This window comes from Cavia porcellus, unplaced genomic scaffold (assembly GCF_034190915.1).
Source record: "Cavia porcellus strain 051 isolate PalLab524CR breed Dunkin Hartley unplaced genomic scaffold, mCavPor4.1 scaffold_19, whole genome shotgun sequence".
NCBI classification, from domain to species: domain Eukaryota; kingdom Metazoa; phylum Chordata; class Mammalia; order Rodentia; family Caviidae; genus Cavia; species Cavia porcellus.
The window spans coordinates 44712373-44732120 of record NW_026947502.1 but is presented as its reverse complement, the minus strand read 5'-3'; the positions used below and the strand labels follow the sequence as shown (position 1 = coordinate 44732120).

Here is a 19748-nt window from a genome sequence, read left to right as displayed (position 1 = left end):
AAATGTGTGCTTGTCCATGCTTATTAGACACTTTAGATATATCCTTTTGTGAAGTATCTGTTCAATCTTCCATCCATTTTTTTTCTACTAGACTGTCAGCCTTTTCTCATACTACTTTCTACTGAAATGCAGGTGTTTTCCATATATTCTAGCTGTGAGATTATACAGTAATATCCTCTTCCACCAAGAAGCTTGCTTTTCTTAATGGTATGCTTTTATTATCTTTAAAAATTTTATTAGTGAGGATACTGGGAATTGAACTCAAGACTGCTGTACTGAGCTATCTATCGATCTATCTATCTATCTGGAGACAGAGTGTCTCACTAAGTCATAAAGTTGCTCTAGCTTTGATCTTGCAATCGTCTATCTATCTATCTATCTATCTATCTATCTATCTATCTATCTTTCTGGAGACAGAGTGTCTCACTAAGTCATAAAGTTGCCCTAGCTTTGATCTTGCAATCGTCGGCAATCTATCTATCTATCTATCTATCTATCTATCTATCTATCTATCTTTCTTTCTGGAGACAGAGTGTCTCACTAAGTCATAAAGTTGCCCTAGCTTTGATCTTGCAATCGTCGGCTCTCAGCCCCCAGAAGTGCTGCAATTACAACCATGCACCACAACTAGCTTAATGATGTATTTCAGGAAGAATAGTTCAAAATGCACTTAGCATATATCAGTTTTGCCTAATTAAAATACACAGTTACCAAGCAATTAGGTTCCATTGCTCTAGGGTACAACAGCTTACTGAATATATTCTGCACTGACAATTATTTACTAAAGTATAACATATTTAATCTAGTTTGGCTTGCCAGATATTAACTAGTCTATATTTTCATCAGTGTAATGATCAGAGATCAGAAATATGTATCTGGATTTTGGTATATAAAGAAATGATGCTCACCAAAAGTAAATAATCCACTCCAGGGTTACTGCTCAGGATTCAAAGAGGCTACAGAAGGTTTTCAATATTAAAGTTATACCCATTTAAAGGTAAGAAAATTGAGATCCAAATCCAAACAATGGATAGCATGGCTTCACCATTAGCATTCTAATGCTATTAATGATACTGTTATTAACTACGTATTTATGGAACACAGTACAAGAGAGAAACTTAAATATGTATTTTATACAGACGGTTTCTTTTTTGAGAAACAGAATGTGGGCTTTCACTCAAGATTACCTAACTTGAATTCCCTCTTTACTCACTGTCTATATGTTTCTGAGCCTCAATTTCCTCTTCAGAACATTAAGAGAAACAGTAAGTCTGTAAACAAGGCTGCTGGAACAGTTACTGTCATCATAGTAAATAATCTCTAAAGGAAATTGTTAAATCTTTACTCAATACAAACTTTTTTTTTTAAAGCACCAATCACATCTCAGGCACAGTAAGACCTAAGTGCTGGTCTCATAAAGTTGTAATCTTAGTGGCACAAGTCAGATGACAAACATGCAAACCTGTGAAAGGTGATATACATGGTGTAAATGTTACAAAAACAATTAAGCGATGTAAAGGGAATGCTACATGATAGAATACTGGTTAATACAGAGTACTCAGTTAAGGACCCTCTGCCACAGTGATCATTAGGCACAGATTTAAATGAGGGAGGCAAGGAAGGGAGTTATGCAGTAAAGTGCAGAAAGAAGAGTCCCAATTAGAGGGTACACACTGTGTAAAAGTCATTAAGACTGGAGGACACTTGAAAAGGCACATGCAGCCAGAGGAGACCAAACTGAGAACGTGAGCAAAAAATGAGGTTTCAGAGAGAGAAATAAAGGCAGCAGCCAACAGGCAGCACAAGTCAGTGCAAGTCATGACCATGGGCTCTTTCTTGTGGAGGAAGGAAGCAACTGAAATTCCCACAGCAGATATTGATGCTACAGGCTACTTTTGGCAGACTGCACCATGGAGAACACAAAAGGGGCCAAAAGGTGGTAATGCAGGGATTAGAAATCAACTCGGACTCAGTAAGAAATAATAACCCTGTTTTTTAAATAATCAGGAAAAAAAAAAACCCTGTAGGGAACTATGTACTACTTTTCTGCAGCAAAAACATGCATAAATGTTCAAATGCCGAATAAAACCAAGTAAAGCTGACTGTGATTTATGCTGCTTTAACACACTACAAACTAGCATACTTTACACAAAACCCTCCTCAAATGTTGCTCAGCGTCACCTAATTGCTGACTGATCACCTCTCATGAGTCTTTAAACTGTAACATTTGATGGCCACATCCTACTGCCCCACTAGAACCATGACCCCTCACCCTCTCTCCCGTCATTGTTCTCCTTACACTTTTATTAAGCATCCAACTGCATCCTTACATGCACTAACTCCCAAATACAAGATAAGTATGCACCCAAAATAAAATCATCTTTTAGCTGCTACTTCTAGGCCATATATTTCTATTAGTACTACTATTATCTATCTTCCTCAATCTTAAAGTCAACTACCAACATAAAGTACCCATAAGGTAACTAACTAATAATGGTGGGAGAATAGAATGTTTTAGAAAATTAAACCTAACAACTGAGATATTAAGATTAGCTACCCATTTGTGCCATGAAATTGACAAGGCACAACTTCACAAAACACAGATGATCCCCATAAACAACATAATATGGACAGCTTAGTATCATAATAAACTTCTAATTTTTAAAAATGGAGGATGGACATAAAATTATCACTTGGAAAAAGTATAGTCAATAATCACAGCAAGACAGAATCATCAATGAATGCTAAGATTAGTGGATGAAAATATAATGAAAATTAGGATATCAGCATATCTCAGTGTATTTCCTTGTCTTAGTTACCTTCTCATTGCTTGGACAAAATACCTGACACCACAAGTTAAATGAAGAAAGGTTTATTTTAGCTGACAATTTGTAGAAGTTTTACTCCATAACTGACTAGCTCCAAGGCAAGGTGGCATGCCACAGAGGAGAAAGAATTTATGACAGGGCAGACAGGAAGCACCAAATCAGCATCACTGAACTTCCCTTCTCCTTTTATTCCATTCAGGCTACAAACCTATTGAATGGTGTCACCCACACCCAGAGAGGGCCACCTAAAACTATGCTAAAACTATCAGTGGATTAATTTAGTTATCACACATTCTTAATCCATATTCACATGTCCTTGATCCAGTCACCTCTGAAAAGTCCCACATATATGACCACATGAGACTTTGGGAGGACATCCAAATATACTATATAGACAATATTTTTCAAAAGAAATTTTTTAATTACAGGGATAAACAGTAACTTCTTGGTGGAAAAAAACGGCCTCATCTCTTCCTTAAATGATTTAAGTTAGAGTCATCTGTAAACTGAGCCACAGTTATTATGGACTTCTTGGACACAAAGGTAAGACGGTTATGGGAGTTTTGCCAAAATTGCAAAATCTTAATATTAAAAAAACTATCAGACAAAACTAAATCAAGAAAGATAGTACAAATAACCAATCAGTATTCTTCAACAATATCAAGATTATGAACAACACACACAATATGAGGAAATGTCCCAGAAGACCTAAGGAAACATGATAGTGAACTACCAACATGGTATTTTCAACTGATTTCTGGACCAGGGAAGGGACATGACAAGACAACCATAGTATCAATGAGAGCGCAAGGCCTTTGCCTCCCAAATGCACAGACAACCATTTTGCATTCTTCAACCTCAAATCCATAGGGGGTCTCCTGGAAGCCTATTTAGTAAATATTTTATATATACTTTTAATCTGTTCTTTTGTGAAATCTGATACAGATTTTTTGTTACCAGAATTAGGGTGACTGCCATGATGCTACCCTGACCACATGGTTCAGAAGCCTTTGGAACTGGTTTGTGGAAAATCTAGAAAGGTCTGAAAATGGCGGTTAGAAAAGCAACTCTAAAATGCTGTGATCTAAACCTCATGGGGAATTCTCGTCAGAGTTCAAAAGACTAAAATGCTGTGGTAACAATGCACACTGTGAAGGCCAGGCTCATGAGGTTTCAGTTGGGAATAAGGACTCTAAGCAGCTGATGTTATTCTGTAACAAAAAAATCTATTCATATTTTGCTCCTGTCCTGAGAGTTCATGGGACACTGAGATTAAGGGTGTCAAATTAACTCATTTGGTGGGGGAAATTTCAACCGGCTCAACATTTAAGCTATGGCATAGACATTGTTGGGGCCATTAGTAAGCTCTACACTGAAAATCAAGAGCAAAAAGCACAGCTGAAAGTTTTGAGTTTAGCCAGAATGGGAGTTTCTGAAAGGTTAATGCCAGCAAATATGGAGTAAAGGAGCACTAAAATGATCACCATTAAAAAGTCAAGTACTTCAGAATAGGACAATAGGAAAAATGGCTGAAGGGAATATAAGGAACCAGCAAGACCCCATCCTCTGCAGGCTCAAAACTGCAAAAGTACAAGACCTTGCACTGAAAAGAGAACTCTGGGAGCACAGTGCTCCAGACTGCTGTCTGAGGAATTTGTTCCCTAAGATGTGATTCATAGTGCTCAGCCATCCAGGCACTTGGAGATTTCTAGAGCCAGGTTACCAAGACACCTGGCTACTTCTTGAGCTGGTGGCAGATCTTCATGTCACCTACGCAGTATGCGTTTTATAGGAATGCAGAATGCAAGATTTAATAAAAGACATGTATCCCTGAGAAGACAGTGTGTGAAGATGTAAGAGTGAAGCCCAAAGTGTTGTGGACTGCAAAGAGAGAAACCAGGAATGTCCAAGCAAGCTCACAAAGAGTGAGTAAAATGAACCCAAAAGTGGCCATGCAGGATACAACTATCAACAATGCTGTAAGAACAGGGATGTCTAAGCTCTTTGAAGTTCACATTTCCTCATAACTTGCCCTGAGTGCTGGACACGAAACAGGATTTAATTTTTGCTCTGCTGGGTTTTGGTCTTGTTTTCATCCAATTTTTTTTTCTCTATTTTTCTCTTTTAGAATCAGACTGTTTATCCTATCTGTGTACTGTACAGATTTGTACAGGGGCCCAAAGCTAAGAGTGTGTGCCTTGAAAAGTCTTGGAAGAAACTTTGGACTTGGTCTTTTCAGTAATGTAAAATTTTTAGGACTTTGAAAAATTTTACAGATATATTAAACGCATTTTGCATAAAGGGAGGTGAGTCTCTTCAGGGAGAGAGACAAAATGCTGTAGTTTGTATCTAGAGGTTTCCCAAGAGCCTCACAAATTCATGAACCAAAATAAACCCTTTGTGGGGCCAGGGGTTTACCTCAGCGGTGTAACTGCCTGCCCTGCAAGAACGAGGTCACGAGTTCAATAACCGGTACCAAAAAAACCAAAACAGAACAAAAAACAAGAAAACAGAGTGCTGGAGATTTAGCTCAATGGCATAAGTGCTTGCCTGGCAAACGCAAGCTGTGAGTTCGATCCCTGGTACCCCCCAAAACAAAATCTAGTTAAAAAAAAAAAAAAAAACCCTTTGTTTTTTACTTTGCAGGTATTGGGTACTGTGTCTCAGCAATGAGGAAAGTAACTAAAATAGTGGGTGAGGGTACACAGAACTTCTGTGTACTACATCTATAAATTTTAATATATACTGAGAATTTTAAAGCTCCCACACTCAAACTGCTTCTTGTGGATATTCATTACAAGTGCAGAACAATCGGACTTAATAAGTATGAGAGTTCTGTAACCATGGTAATAAATATGCAGGTGAATTAGTTTTAAACCAGAATGGCCAATAAATACTTTATCATACAACCACAGACCAAACAGAAACAGTCTAAAGAGGCCCAACAGAAACTAATTCTAAAGCATGTTTAATCAATCAATTGATAACATGCCTCAATAGACATACACCTCTAGGTTACCTAAGTGGGGCAGCTGCTTCTCCAATTCAGCCTAACAGGAACACTGAGATTTGTATGTATGAAGCAGGATGATGATTTGCTGGGACTGAACCCAGGGTCTGCCAAGGCTCTACCACTGAGCCACAGTATCCCCAACCTCCAAACAGTAACTGACTCTAAAGAATGTGCTTCTAAATACTGACCAGTCAAGAACAGCTGAACCTCACCATGACTTTGCAGCTGATGCCACCCCATTCCTGTTTTTGTGTTAGCCAAATGCCCATAAGTAAAATCTTACACACTACCAAAAAAAAATAAAAAAAGTATTCTGCTTGGCAACACTATCCATGATCAGTATAATGCTATCAATGATTAGTATAAGGCTGCTTTAAGATCCTAACAAAGTACCACCTTCTTTTTTCTGATTCAGATAACAAATGATCTCAATCTCAGATTTAAATAGTATATAAGTGGTTTAGCTGCCGCGCCTGGCCACAGGTCTGCAGAGGAGGAGCTGGGCAGATCTGGGGTACCCTCACTGGCCTCTCTGCGTGTCTGGAGGACTCTGGATTTCTGCGCCCAGACTGCTGGAGTTCCCTCAGGCTTCCAGGTGCAGTGAAGGAGAGAGGTGGGTTTAAGGCTTCCACATCAGCCTCCCCATTCCCGGCTTCATTTGGAGACCTGCTGAGCTCCTGATAGGTGGGCTGGCCCACACTACCAGCCTAGCCCAGCCTGTTTAGCTGCCACGCCTGGCCACAGGTCTGCAGAGGAGGAGCTGAGCAGATCTGGGGTGCCCTCACTGGCCTCTCTGCGTGTCTGGAGGACTCTGGATTTCTGCGCCCAGACTGCTGGAGTTCCCTCAGGCTTCCAGGTGCAGTGAAGGAGAGAGGTGGGTTTAAGGCTTCCACATCAGCCTCCCCATTCCCGGCTTCATTTGGAGACCTGCTGAGCTCCCAATAGGTGGGCTGGCCCACACTACCAGCCTAGCCCAGCCTGTTTAGCTGTCGCGCCTGGCCACAGGTCTGCAGAGGAGGAGCTGGGCAGATCTGGGGTGCCCTCACTGGCCTCTCTGCGTGTCTGGAGGACTCTGGATTTCTGCGCCCAGACTGCTGGAGTTCCCTCAGGCTTCCAGGTGCAGTGAAGGAGAGAGGTGGGTTTAAGGCTTCCACATCAGCCTCCCCATTCCCGGCCTCATTTGGAGACCTGCTGAGCTCCCGATAGGTGGGCTGGTCCACACTACCAGCCTAGCCCAGCCTGTTTAGCTGCCGCGCCTGGCCACAGGTCTGCAGAGGAGGAGCTGGGCAGATCTGGGGTGCCCTCACTGGCCTCTCTGCGTGTCTGGAGGACTGTGGATATCTCTGCAACCAGGGAGGGTCCACAGGTTCCTGAAGCACTGCGGCCTGTGGTGAGTACCCTAACCCGGCTGCGATTGAAGAACTGTGGAGCTTCCAAGGGGCAGGTGGGCGCACAGTGTCCCTGAGGCCCAGCTTGTCTGGAACTGTGGAGTTCTGAGCAGGCAGAGGAGGGCCACTGGTTCTGTAGGCCTAATGGCTTGGAGTAGCGCGGCGCCAGAGTCCCAGTAGCTCCAAACATAGAAGGGGATTTTCAATAGATCCTGAGGAAGCTTTCAAGTAACACTTGAAACACAGAAATATAGGAAAATGACAAAACGAAAGACCAAATTACAACCTCAAACCTCCAGCCCATCTCAAGAAACCCTAGGAGCGATGTATATAGAAGAAAATATATCCCATCCACCTCATATATCAGACACAATAGCCACTGAAATTGACAAGCAACTCCAGGAAGCTTTAAAGAAATTCAAACTCGAAATAATCTCCCAGATAAAAGAAGAAATGATAAAAGAAATGAAAGAGATTCTAAATATATCTAAAGAAAACACAGATAAAAAATTGGAGGAACTAAACAAAAAGATAGAATCCCTAGACGAGCAATATAAGAAACAAACAGAATACATAATGCAGATGCACAGAGATATACAGGAAATAAAAAACTCCACTGAAAGTTGTAAAAACCGCCTTAATGAAAGTGAAGATAGAATTTCAGACCTTGAAGACAGGATTGCAGCTAGTGAACAGGAAAGGAAAGATCTTTTGAAAATAACAAGGAACCAGGAAACAACAATTCAACAACTGCAAGACGATGCAAAGAAGAATAACATAAGAATGATAGGGATTAATGAAAGAGAGGGAGACAACATGAAGGATGTCAGGAGGATATTTAGAGAAGTAATAGCTGAAAATTTCCCAAGCATGAGATCAGAAACTGACATCAGGATCAGTGAAGCATATAGAACTCCAAACAGTCATAACCAAAATAAAACTACACCCAGACATATAATAGTCACCATCCCAGAAATCCAACACAAGAATAGATTATTAAAAGCTGTCAGAGAGAAAAGACAAATCACTTATAAAGGAAAACCTATCAGAATCACAGCAGACTTCTCAGCACAAACGATAAAGTCAAGAAGAGCATGGAGTGAAGTATTCCAGATCCTAAAGCAAAATGATTTCCAACCAAGACTGATATATCCTGCAAAACTATCATTCAAAATAGATGGTGCAATACGATACTTCCATGACAAAGAACAGCTGAAGAACTTCATGAACACCAAACCAACCCTGCAAAAAATATTGAAAGACAGTTTAGATACACAAAGGAAAAAACCACTAAGCAAAGCAAATAATTAAACAGAACCGAAAGATAAAGATGCAACAGCAGAGAGATAACATTCCTACAATTAACCAGCATTTAACAGTAATAACCATTAATGTAAATGGTCTCAATGCACCAATCAAAAGAAACAGACTAGCAGAATGGATCAAGAAACAAAATCCAACCATATGCTGTTTACAGGAAACCCATCTAACCCAGAAAGATACTCACAGACTGAAAGTCAAAGGATGGAAAACAATTCTTCATGCAGCAGGAATCCAAAAAAAGGCAGGAGTAGCCATTCTGTTTGCAGACAACGTGAACTTTAAACCAACAATGACCATAAAGGACAAAGAAGGTCACTACATACTCGTAAGGGGAAAACTCCAAGAGGAAGAGATAACTATCTTAAATATATACGCACCAAACTCCAGAGCACCCAGTTATATAAAACAATTATTAACAGAAATGAAAACTCAAATTATCAGTAACACAATTGTAACAGGAGACCTTAATACACCACTGACACCAAGGGACAGATCAACCAGACAGAAAATGAGCAAAGAAATAACAGAACTGAATCACACCTGTGAACAAATGGGTTTGATAGAAATGTACAGAATGTTCCACCCAACAACATCAGAATACACATTCTTCTCAGCAGTACATGGATCATTTTCTAAAATAGACCATATATTAGCTCACAGAACATATTTAAGCAAATGCAAAAGAGTTGAAATCATCCCTTGCATATTATCGGATCATAGCGCTCTGAAATTAGAAATTAATGACAAAAGATACTGCAAAAATTCCACAAACACATGGAAACTAAATAACACACTCTTGAGTAATCAGTGGGTCACAGAAGAAATTAAAGAAGAAATTAAACAATACCTAAAAGAAAATGAAAATGCAGATACAACTTACTGGAATCTGTGGGATGCAATGAAAGCCGTTCTGAGAGGAAAATTTATTGCACTGAGTTCCCACATCAGGAAAACAGAACGAATACAAGTAAATAACTTGATGCTACACCTCAAACAGCTAGAAAAAGAAGAGCAAGTCAAGCCCAAAGCCAAAAGAAGAGAGGAAATTATAAGAATCAGAGCAGAAATCAATGCAATAGAGACTAAGAAAACAATCCAAAGAATCAACGAATCAAAGAGTTGGTTCTTTGAAAGAATAAATAAAATCGATAAGCCCCTAGCCAACCTTATTAAAAAAAGGAAAGAAAAAGCTCAAATTCATGCAATAAGAAATGAAAAAGGAGAAATCACTACAGACCCAATAGAAATACAGAGGATCATCAACACCTATTTCGAAAACCTCTACTCTCAAAAGTTTGATAACACAGAAGAAATAGACAGATTCTTAGAAGCATATGAAGTACCAAAGCTAGATCAAGAGGATATAAAACTGTTGAATAACCCAATCTCTGCTAATGAAATTGAGAATGTAATTGGGTCCTTGCCCACCAAGAAGAGCCCAGGCCCAGATGGATTCACTGCAGAATTCTACAAGAAATATAAAGAAGACCTAATGCCGACACTCCTCAAACTATTCAATGAAATTGAAAGGGAAGCAATCCTTCCTAAGTCATTCCTGGAAGCAAATATTACTCTAGTACCAAAGCCTGAGAAAGACCCAACTATAAAAGAGAACTATAGACCGATCTCCCTAATGAACACAGATGCAAAAATCCTCAATAAAATATTGGCAAATAGGATCCAGCAAATCATCAAGAAGATTATACACCATGACCAGGTGGGATTCATCCCAGGAATGCAAGGATGGTTCAACATACGCAAATCAATAAATGTAATCCACCATATCAATAAAGCCAAAAATAAGAATCACATGATCATCTCTATAGATGCAGAAAAAGCCTTCGATAAGGTCCAACACTTATTCATGATAAGAACTTTACAGAAAATTGGAATAAATGGTCTTTACCTCAATATAATAAAGGCCATTTATGACAAACCAACAGCCAGCATCATACTAAATGGCCAAAAATTGAAAGCCTTTACTTTAAAATCGGGCACAAGACAAGGATGTCCTTTATCACCACTCCTATTTAATATAGTACTGGAAGTACTAGCCAGAGCAATTAGGCAAGAAAGAGAAATAAAAGGGGTAAAGATAGGAAAAGAAGAAGTTAAATTATCATTGTTTGCAGATGACATGATACTCTACATAGAAGACCCCCTAAACTCCATTGAAATACTCTTAGATACAATAAATAAATTCAGTAATGTGGCTGGATACAAAATCAATACTCAGAAATCAATAGCATTCCTATACACGAACAACAAAATTACAGAGAGGGAAATAAGAGAAACTGGCCTATTCACATTAGCAAGCAAAAAAATGAAATATTTAGGAATTACTCTTACGAAAGAAGTGAAAGACTTATACAGTGAAAATTATAATACACTGAAAAAGGAAATTGAAGATGATCTCAGAAAATGGAAAGACATCCCTTGCTCATGGATAGGAAGAACAAACATTGTGAAAATGGCCATTCTCCCAAAACTGTTATACAGATTCAATGCAATCCCAATAGAAATACCATCAACATACCTTATAGATCTAGAGAAATCACTCCTAAATTTCATCTGGAACCAGAAGAGACCTAGAATCGCAAAGGCAATTCTAAGCAGCAAAGACAAAGCAGGAGGCATCACAATCCCTGACTTGAAGTTATACTACAAAGCAACAGTAGTAAAATCAACATGGTATTGGAATCAAAACAGAGCCGAAGATCAGTGGAATAGATTAGAAGATACAACCACAACTACGAACACACTCAACCACCTTATTTTTGATAAAGGAGCCAAGCAGGTTCACTGGAAGAACGACAGTCTCTTTAATAAATGGTGCTGGAAAAACTGGCTCTCCATTTGCCGAAAACTAAAGCTAGACCAATGTCTATCACCATGTACTAAATTAAAATCTAAATGGGTCAAAGATCTGAATATTAAAACAGAAACACTAAATCTATTGGAAGACAAAATAGGTAGAAACCTTGGAGACATAGGAGTAGGTAAAGAATTCATGAACAGGACTCAAACCGCACGGGAAATACTTCCCAGAATCAATAACTGGGACCACTTCTTATTAAAAAGTTTCTGCATGTCAAAAGAAATCTCCAGCATAGTGAAAAGAAAACCCACAAACTGGGAAAAGATTTTAGTGAACTCTCTCTCAGACAAGGGCCTCTTGTCTAAAACATATAAAGAATTAAAGAAACTCAGACCTCCGAAATTCAAAGATCCAATCCAAAAATGGGCATCTGAGATGAATATGCAATTCTCAGATGAAGAAATGCAAATGGCAAATAAATACATGAAAAAATGCTCATCATCATTGGTCATTAGAGAAATGCAAATTAAAACCACACTGAGATACCATCTCACTCCTGAAAGAATGGCCAGGATCAAGAAAACCGACAACAAATGCTGGAGAGGCTGTGGGGAAAAAGGAACTCTCCTGCACTGCTGGTGGGAGTGTAGACTGGTACAGCCTTTGTGGAGATCTGTCTGGAGATTTCTCAAAAAGTTGGGACTGGAAATCCCATTTATTCCAGCTATTCCACTTCTAGGCATATTCCCAGAAGAACTGAAAGCATCATACCACAGTGATATATGTGCACCTATGTTTATAGCAGCACAATTTGTAATCGCCAGATCTTGGAAACAACCCAAGTGCCCATCAACTGAGGAATGGATAAAAAAGTTGTGGTATTTCTATACAATGGAGTATTATTCAGCTATAAAGAAGGATCACATTGAGATATTTATCAATAAATGGGCACAGCTTGAGACCATACTCATAAGTGAAATAAATCAATCTCGCATGTGTGAATACCGAATAGTTTCCCTAATGTAAGTAATGATTCAAATATATAAAAATATGTGGTAATCATGATTCCCCATTAGGTGGCCTTGAAGCCTTATAAAGCTTTCACTCATTAACTAGAAAGGCTTTATTCTGGGCTTCTTGATATGAAAATATTTGAAGCTAGAGTATATGAAGTTTTACCCAAATATTTCAAGGAAAAAGACACTATGGTAACTACTATTAAGTCAGGTTATAAGGTGGTGAAGTACTAGGTTATTGAAACAGTCATGCTGTGACCTCTATTGTTATATTGTTATGTCCTGTTTTATCTCAATCTCCCCCTTATTGTTTCAAAAAAAAAAATTATTTAGTCATTTCTTATGTTTGTCTTAATTAAAGAAAAAATTCAAAAAAATTAGGATATATAAATAGTAACTCTTTTCGATTTCCTATTAACTTGTTTTGAAGTCCTGTAGTACTCCCACGATCTTGTTTTGACTGATTAGACTCTGTTCCATTCTATATGATAGTATCAAGTTTGAAGACATAGGCAACTACTTTGAAGACAATAAGATTCATTAAGATTCCCAATTCTGTTTGACTATTGTCTTCTTTGGAAGTCCTGTAATGTTTACAACGCCTAAGTTTTATTGGTCTTGTTCTCTACTGTTTTGTCCAACTTTATAATATCTAATAAGATAGACAATTCTTTTTAAGGAAACAAGGGACAACGTTGATAACCATTGTTGATAAACTTGTACTCTGTTCTACACCATGTGCTACGTCTATCCTTGGTATTGACTGACAGCTTTGTTTTGCCATATTTGACTGTATTCTTCCCCCCCCCCCAAAGAAAGTAATAAGCACTAAGGAGTAATAAAATCCAAGATGTGTAAATTTTGTTGTAAAAAAGAGAGGGAAAAAAAAAACAAAAAGAAAAGGAGCTCTAATGGATATAACAGCAAGTGTGTTTGGGGGTGTTAAATAGCTGACTTTATCAATGTTTTTGGAACAATGAACACAGCTGTTTGCAGTCTCCCTGTTTGAATGTCCACCTTGTGTTCTTTGATACTGTGATTTGAGGAACTATTTTCAAGAAGATAGTGTGTAATCTACTAGCAGGTGATTTCTTACTGTTATGGTTTTTTGTTTTGTTTTGTTTTGTTTTGTTTTGTAGTTCTGTATTGCGTGTACCCTTACGCCGCTTTGGTTTGTTTTGTGTTTTTCTCTTTTTCCTCTTAAATAAAAAAAAAAAAAAAAAAAAAAAAAATATATATATATATATATATATATATATATATATATATATATATGTAAGCCATTTTCACTGAAAAGCAAAAAAAAAAACTATCAAAAGTCAGAATACTGGCTGCCTCGAGGCAAAAATGAAGAATGTAATTAGAAATGGCCATATCTCTAATTAAATGGGCTATAATTCAAAGAAAAAAAGAACCAATATCCAATATGCTATTGGCTACAGACATGTAAAAGGGCCACTATTACTGACAATAATAAAGAGATGAAGACACTGTAATTATAATCATGAACTTTTATGTTCTTAAGAATACAGCCATAAGAATAAGCCACTAAGAATCAGAATACAGAATTACTCATAAAAATAAGTAAATCAGCACTCAGGTGTGGTGGCGCATGCCTATAATTCCAGCACTCCGGAGGCCTCTGAGGCAAGGGGATCCTTGCACATTTGAGACCAGCCCAAGCTACAAAGTAAGCTCAAGGTCAGCCTGAAGAGCATAGCAAGACCCTGTCTCAAAAAACAGACTAAATAAATAAATAAGTAAATAAAAAATTATAGTTGGATACATGTCAAGCAGACAAAATACAAATACCATAACCTTTAAAGAAAAAAATCCACACCAATACATGCCTTTATAGTTACAAAGAGAATATACGTTCTTTTAAAAAACAATAAAAGCATCAAGTAAATACTAAGGCACAACGAATCATTTCAATAAGGCTAAAAAATAACATGTTAATTAAAATGTTATTCTTTCTATATTGCAATTTAAAAATCAATAACCAATAATCATTTTTAAAAATACATACGTACCTGAAAGCTAAACAGTATAACTCTAAATAATCCTCTGGATTCAGATTGATAATGAAAACACTATCAAAATTACAGAAAACACACAAGATCTAAACAGCTACTTATGAGATAAACACATATATCAGAAAATATGAATTAATTAATTTAAATGTTGTATGGTTACTGGTTGAAATACAAGGTTATATATCATCATATTATTTTCTCTTTTGGTTTATTTCACAATTACATTATCAATACATTAATTCAGTTAATTTTAACTTTATTTGTATACCTATTTTATATCAGGCATAGTTAGAAATAAAAATAAAATAATGAGTAAGACAAAGTCCCCAAAAGAGAACAACAAACAAACATACAAAACCATGGAAGCCACAAAAGTTGAGCCCTAACCCTAAATGAAGAGAACCCAACAAGGCCAGAAAAGTCCAGAGAATAATACCCAGCAGTCACATAAACAGGCATTGTTCAAAAGCAAGTAAGAAAGTCAGGGGACTAAAACTAGGGTAAGTGAAAAGTTAAGGGGCTGGGGGTTTAGCTCAGCGGCACAAGCACCTGCCTTGCAAGCAGGCGGTCGTGAGTTCGATCCCCGGTACCGATAAAAATGAAAAAGACAAAAAAAAAAAAAAAAAAAAGAAAAGTTAAAAGACAAAGGCAAAAACGGAGATAAAACAAAAGAAGACAAAGGTAACACGTAGGTCTATCCAATTTATCAATTAACGAGAGAAGAAATCATCAGTCTCTAACTTGAGTATTTATGAAGCAGTTCTACACTATGTTAAAAAGTTAAATGAGAAACTGAAATTTCAAAGGAATAAATATCACTAGAATGAGGAAGGAGCAACAGCTGGAGGAGCGAGGACTGCGTGGGAAGAGAACCTCTGGAATTTTGGCTTAGTGCAATCAAAAGTTATTGAAAGTTTCTACACAGAAATCATCCGCACATTTAACTGGATGCCTCTCACTCTAAAATCCAGCACATCCCTTCAGTGATACCAAGAAAAAGATTCCTAACCAACAGCTTTGTGACATTCCATTACATCTCCCCTATCAATCAACAAAAAATTTTAGGATTTTTGCATGGGTGACTGCATTAACTTGATATTTCTCTGTATCCATCCAATTAAATGTGTGGGAAAAGGTCAAAAGAATAGTTAAAATAATTCCAATTTAAAGAACCTCTATTTTTGGAAATTTTGCTTTTATAAAATGTACATGTTTCACCATTCCTTGAAAACTTCTGACAAAGGGCTACTTGCCAGTCCACCTGCCATAAAACTTTGTAACAGAGGATTTTCCAGATAGCAGAACTCACTTTGCCAATCAGAACTCACTCTGCCAATCAAGTAAGATCTCATTAAACTAGCCAACTGGGTGGCGACATTCTTGCTAATGGAGCCAGGCAGAGTGGCCACAGCATGTTAGAGATACAAACTGAGTGGACCACCCACTTGGTGAGTTTGCTTCTTCTAGCTACACCCTTCTGTAGAAGTAAAGTTAGCCTTGCAGAGACACTTTACAGGGTTTTTGTTTTCTTTTGTCCTGTTTGCAACATAAGAGTATCTGTGCCCAACAAATATGTGAGTTCAATGTTAAAGGCAGGTCTAGCAAGAAGCAAGAAGGGGTTATGGGAGCACCCTAAATTGGGACCACGAAGGCCATGGAAGCAGGACGAAAACCAGAATATCATAGTATCTAGGAAGATAAGTGAAAAATACTCATTAAATTTGTGATGAAATGAGCCTTTAGTATTATGTAACTGCCCTCTATATATTTAATAATGTTTCTTAAAATGTTTTAAAAATTTGTTTCATATGATATCAACAGAGTAATATCATTCTATTTTCTGGTCATTATTTGCTACTACAGTTTGTTTTATGTAAAAGTTCCCTACATTTATGTAAGTTCTTCAAACTGAAAATGAGGGCATATTATGGTTGTTTTATGGAGCCATTAGATCTACTTAATGTTTTCTTTCTTGCATCTGAAACTCTTTCAAAGATCATTTTCCTTTCTCCTAGGGCATTTTTAAAGTTTACTTTGGCAACAAATTCAGAGGAAAATATGTCTATTATATCAGATTTTTAAATGTAAATTGAATAAGCAATTGTATGTTTCCAGTTATTTTTTTCTTACTCCTTTGAACATATTTTTCTACTATTCTCTTGGCCACTGTTACTGTTGTTAAAAAGCAAAAATTTTTCTTAGATTTCTCTTAATATTAGTTTGTTGATAAACTATATGACTGTAACCTTCTAATTGGGATTTTTATGGTAATCCTGTACTTGAGGACTTACACCATTCATTGATTGAAAAATATTCTCATCTATTATCTTGGAATTGTTTTTGTCTTTCTGTATCTTTTATTCTCCTAAAGTTTGTATTAGAAATAGGTTAGCTCTCTTATTCTTTTTTATTGGGGTACAGGGAAGGGGAACTCACAACTTCACACTTGCTAGGCAGACACCATGCCACTGAGGTATATCCCTGGCCTTAGCCCCCTTATTCTTTATATTATATAAACTTTTTTTCATATTTCCCATCTATTCCTCATTTTGTGCAAAATTTTAAGGGTTTTCTCAGTGCTGCCTCCTTGGTAACTAATTCTCAGCTATATCTAATATGCTGTTTTATCAATGGAAATTTCTATTTTACTTGAAAAGAGGTAAAAGAAATTAAGTTAAAACAAATTCTTCAAGCTTGTAAATGCAAACAGTTAGATTCCCTGAACATTTTATTAAGATGTGAGCAGAATGAAGTTTGCCTCTGACATGTCTATATAATGAAGACAAGGTATTAAATTTTTTATATGAGCATTTTTAGCTGACTTTCGGGATATTTTTATTTTTAACTACTTAATTGCTTAACTAAATGATAAGAAGTCAAATCTTCCCTAGTCACTGATCCAGACTAACCAAACTATACTCCACAGAAGTATTTTATTAGCTGAGTTCCAGTTATTAGACAATTTTAAAAATACAACTATGTTTTTCTGATGAACCATGTACTTAGAAAAAAACTGTATTTCACTTTGGGTTTTTTCATCTTATGATGTTTGTTTTGCTTTAAAATATCTACTCTAATGGGTGTAGATCCATGGGCTAAAAGTTATTGACCTATTTTTCTGTCTATAATTATCTTTATTTCTGCAGCATTATCTATAAGTAGGACCTATATGAAAGAGGACCATTTTTACATCTCTCAAAAGTACTTAAGGAATACAATTTTCAACATACTGATTTATTTAAAGGTGAAAAAAGTTACTTGGAGAAAACTAGAGGACAATTATAAGGACTCTGTTCTTGCATACGGCAGTAACAATCCTTTTAATTACATTGACATTTCAGTTTCATTAATATTTTAGTGAAACTAATCATTTTAATGATTCCTACTTACAATCACAGTATGAGAATCAAATATATATCCATTCTTTTTAGTTAAGCAATCAATTGCTGGGCACAAGACTGTGTACTCCACTAATAAGGTACCTGTGTGTACTTTCCTCATAGGCACATTAAGCTCTGCTACAAGAAAGAATGATAATGAATCAGAAAGTAAAGAATAAAGGTTTGAGTTCTAAATAGAGCAAAGTAGCACTGAGAAGTACGACTTACAAAAGACCATCACTACAGAATGAATTCAGATGTCTCAAAGAATGACAAATTAATGGTGGCCCAAAAGCAGACTTAATAATTGAGGCTGAAAGGGTCACTACTTAATATTCACCACCAATTTTCTTTATGTAGAGGTCAGAATGATAGGCAATATAAAAATTAAGCATATGCATTCACTGCCATGTGTGTTTTTAAAATGCACAACACATCAAGGGAGGTCATATCACAGTGGGTTTGCATCTTACTTCCACTCCTCTGGTGGGTGGGCGAGCTCATACTTCTCCCTCACACTGGAGACACCCATGTCCACATGAAGCCAGTGAACCTCCTCTGACCGCAGGTGACTGAGGCGGAATCCATAGCAGGCCACGTGCTTTACTTTGTGACTGTCCACTATCTTCTGAATGATGCCCTAGAACATACCCCCACAGAAATGACTGTTACAAGCTGAAAAAAAAAAAAAAATCTCTATCTTTAGTTAATTATCAGAAATCTTTGGTAAAAGACTATCAAGTTAAATAAATTACTTAATTTTACACAGAACTCTTTGCTTCTCAAATAGCATTTTATGAGCAAGGACAATTATTGAAAACAAAAAGAATGCACTTCTCATTTCTTTATTGATAAACAAGGTATACAACCTTATAAATTCATTTCTGCAATTCGACTGTTGCATCATCCCTAAATCTGTCAAAAACATACCAGTCCACCCTTTGGTCACCACTTTCTCAGGATTGATCCCAAAGAGAAATTCTATTTTCTGAAACAAGCATCTCTATTTTGTGGTATTAGGATGCAACATTAGTATCATTTTTTAAAAACTACACATTCAAAAACATATTTCTTGTGCCTAATCCTCCATGTCCTATTTGCTGTCTATACATCTATGTGCAATCAAAAACAACCCCTCCCAAAATAAAGCCAAAATCTGACGCTTACAGTGCACGTTGCCCATGATTCACAGACAGCTACCTCCAAATGATGTCACCAGGGCGGGTGGGTACCAGGGATTGAATTCATGACCTCATGCTTGCCAGGTAGGCACTTATGCCACTGAGATAAATCCCTAGCTCTGAAAGTGAGATTTTTTATGGTGCTATAGGAAGGAAAGCATTACAGCTGCCTCCTGCCTCGATGCGGGATATTCTCAAAAGGGCAGATGTGTGGAAAACTCAGATGGGAGTGAGATATAACCAACCACTGCCCTTTATGTGAAGGGCATGCAAAATGCAACCTACTTACTGTCTTTTAAGTGACAAAAGAATTTTAAAATGAAATGAGTATTACAATGAAGATGTTTATAAAAGAAATCACGTTTTTAAAAATCAATTAATAAAGCTATAAATAACTTACAAGACACATTTTATATTTTCCTATAAACCTGAAACAATTCTTTACTATAGCCTGATGCTGTTAATAATAGGGTAAACATATTCCCAGCCCTCTCCATTAAAGTCAAAAATCACAATATGCACCATATAATGAAACTACATGATACAATGTGTGCATAGGCTAACTCCTTTTGCTTCTCCTTGTCACCTATATATGACAGGCCTGAGTGCATGCCAAATGGATGAGGTAGTCAAGCTCCCTTTCAGAAGGCACAACCCCAACTAGAAGTCTTGTGTTGATAGAGGGAGTGGCAGAAAGGTATGGGGGGAAGGACAGAGGGGACAGACATATATCAGAGAGAATATGGAAAAAAGTACCAGGCTGCA

At 37.1% G+C, this 19748-nt stretch overlaps 1 protein-coding gene across 25 annotated transcripts in view; it reads right to left on the bottom strand.

Annotated features, from left to right (window-relative positions):
* Positions 1-19748, bottom strand: part of Ptk2 (protein tyrosine kinase 2) — a 333580-nt gene that overhangs the window by 172270 nt on the left and 141562 nt on the right. For 22 of the 25 annotated variants that reach the window (XM_063231008.1, XM_063230987.1, XM_063230989.1 and 19 more), the window contains one exon: positions 18276-18442. The exons of 1 other annotated variant lie outside the window; for it this stretch is intronic. In XM_063231008.1, the coding sequence (XP_063087078.1) occupies positions 18276-18442 (167 nt within the window). Of the gene's footprint in view, positions 1-18275; positions 18444-19748 lie in introns of those variants that run through there. 2 more of the 25 variants (XM_063231013.1, XM_063231014.1) reach the window with 1 other exon arrangement.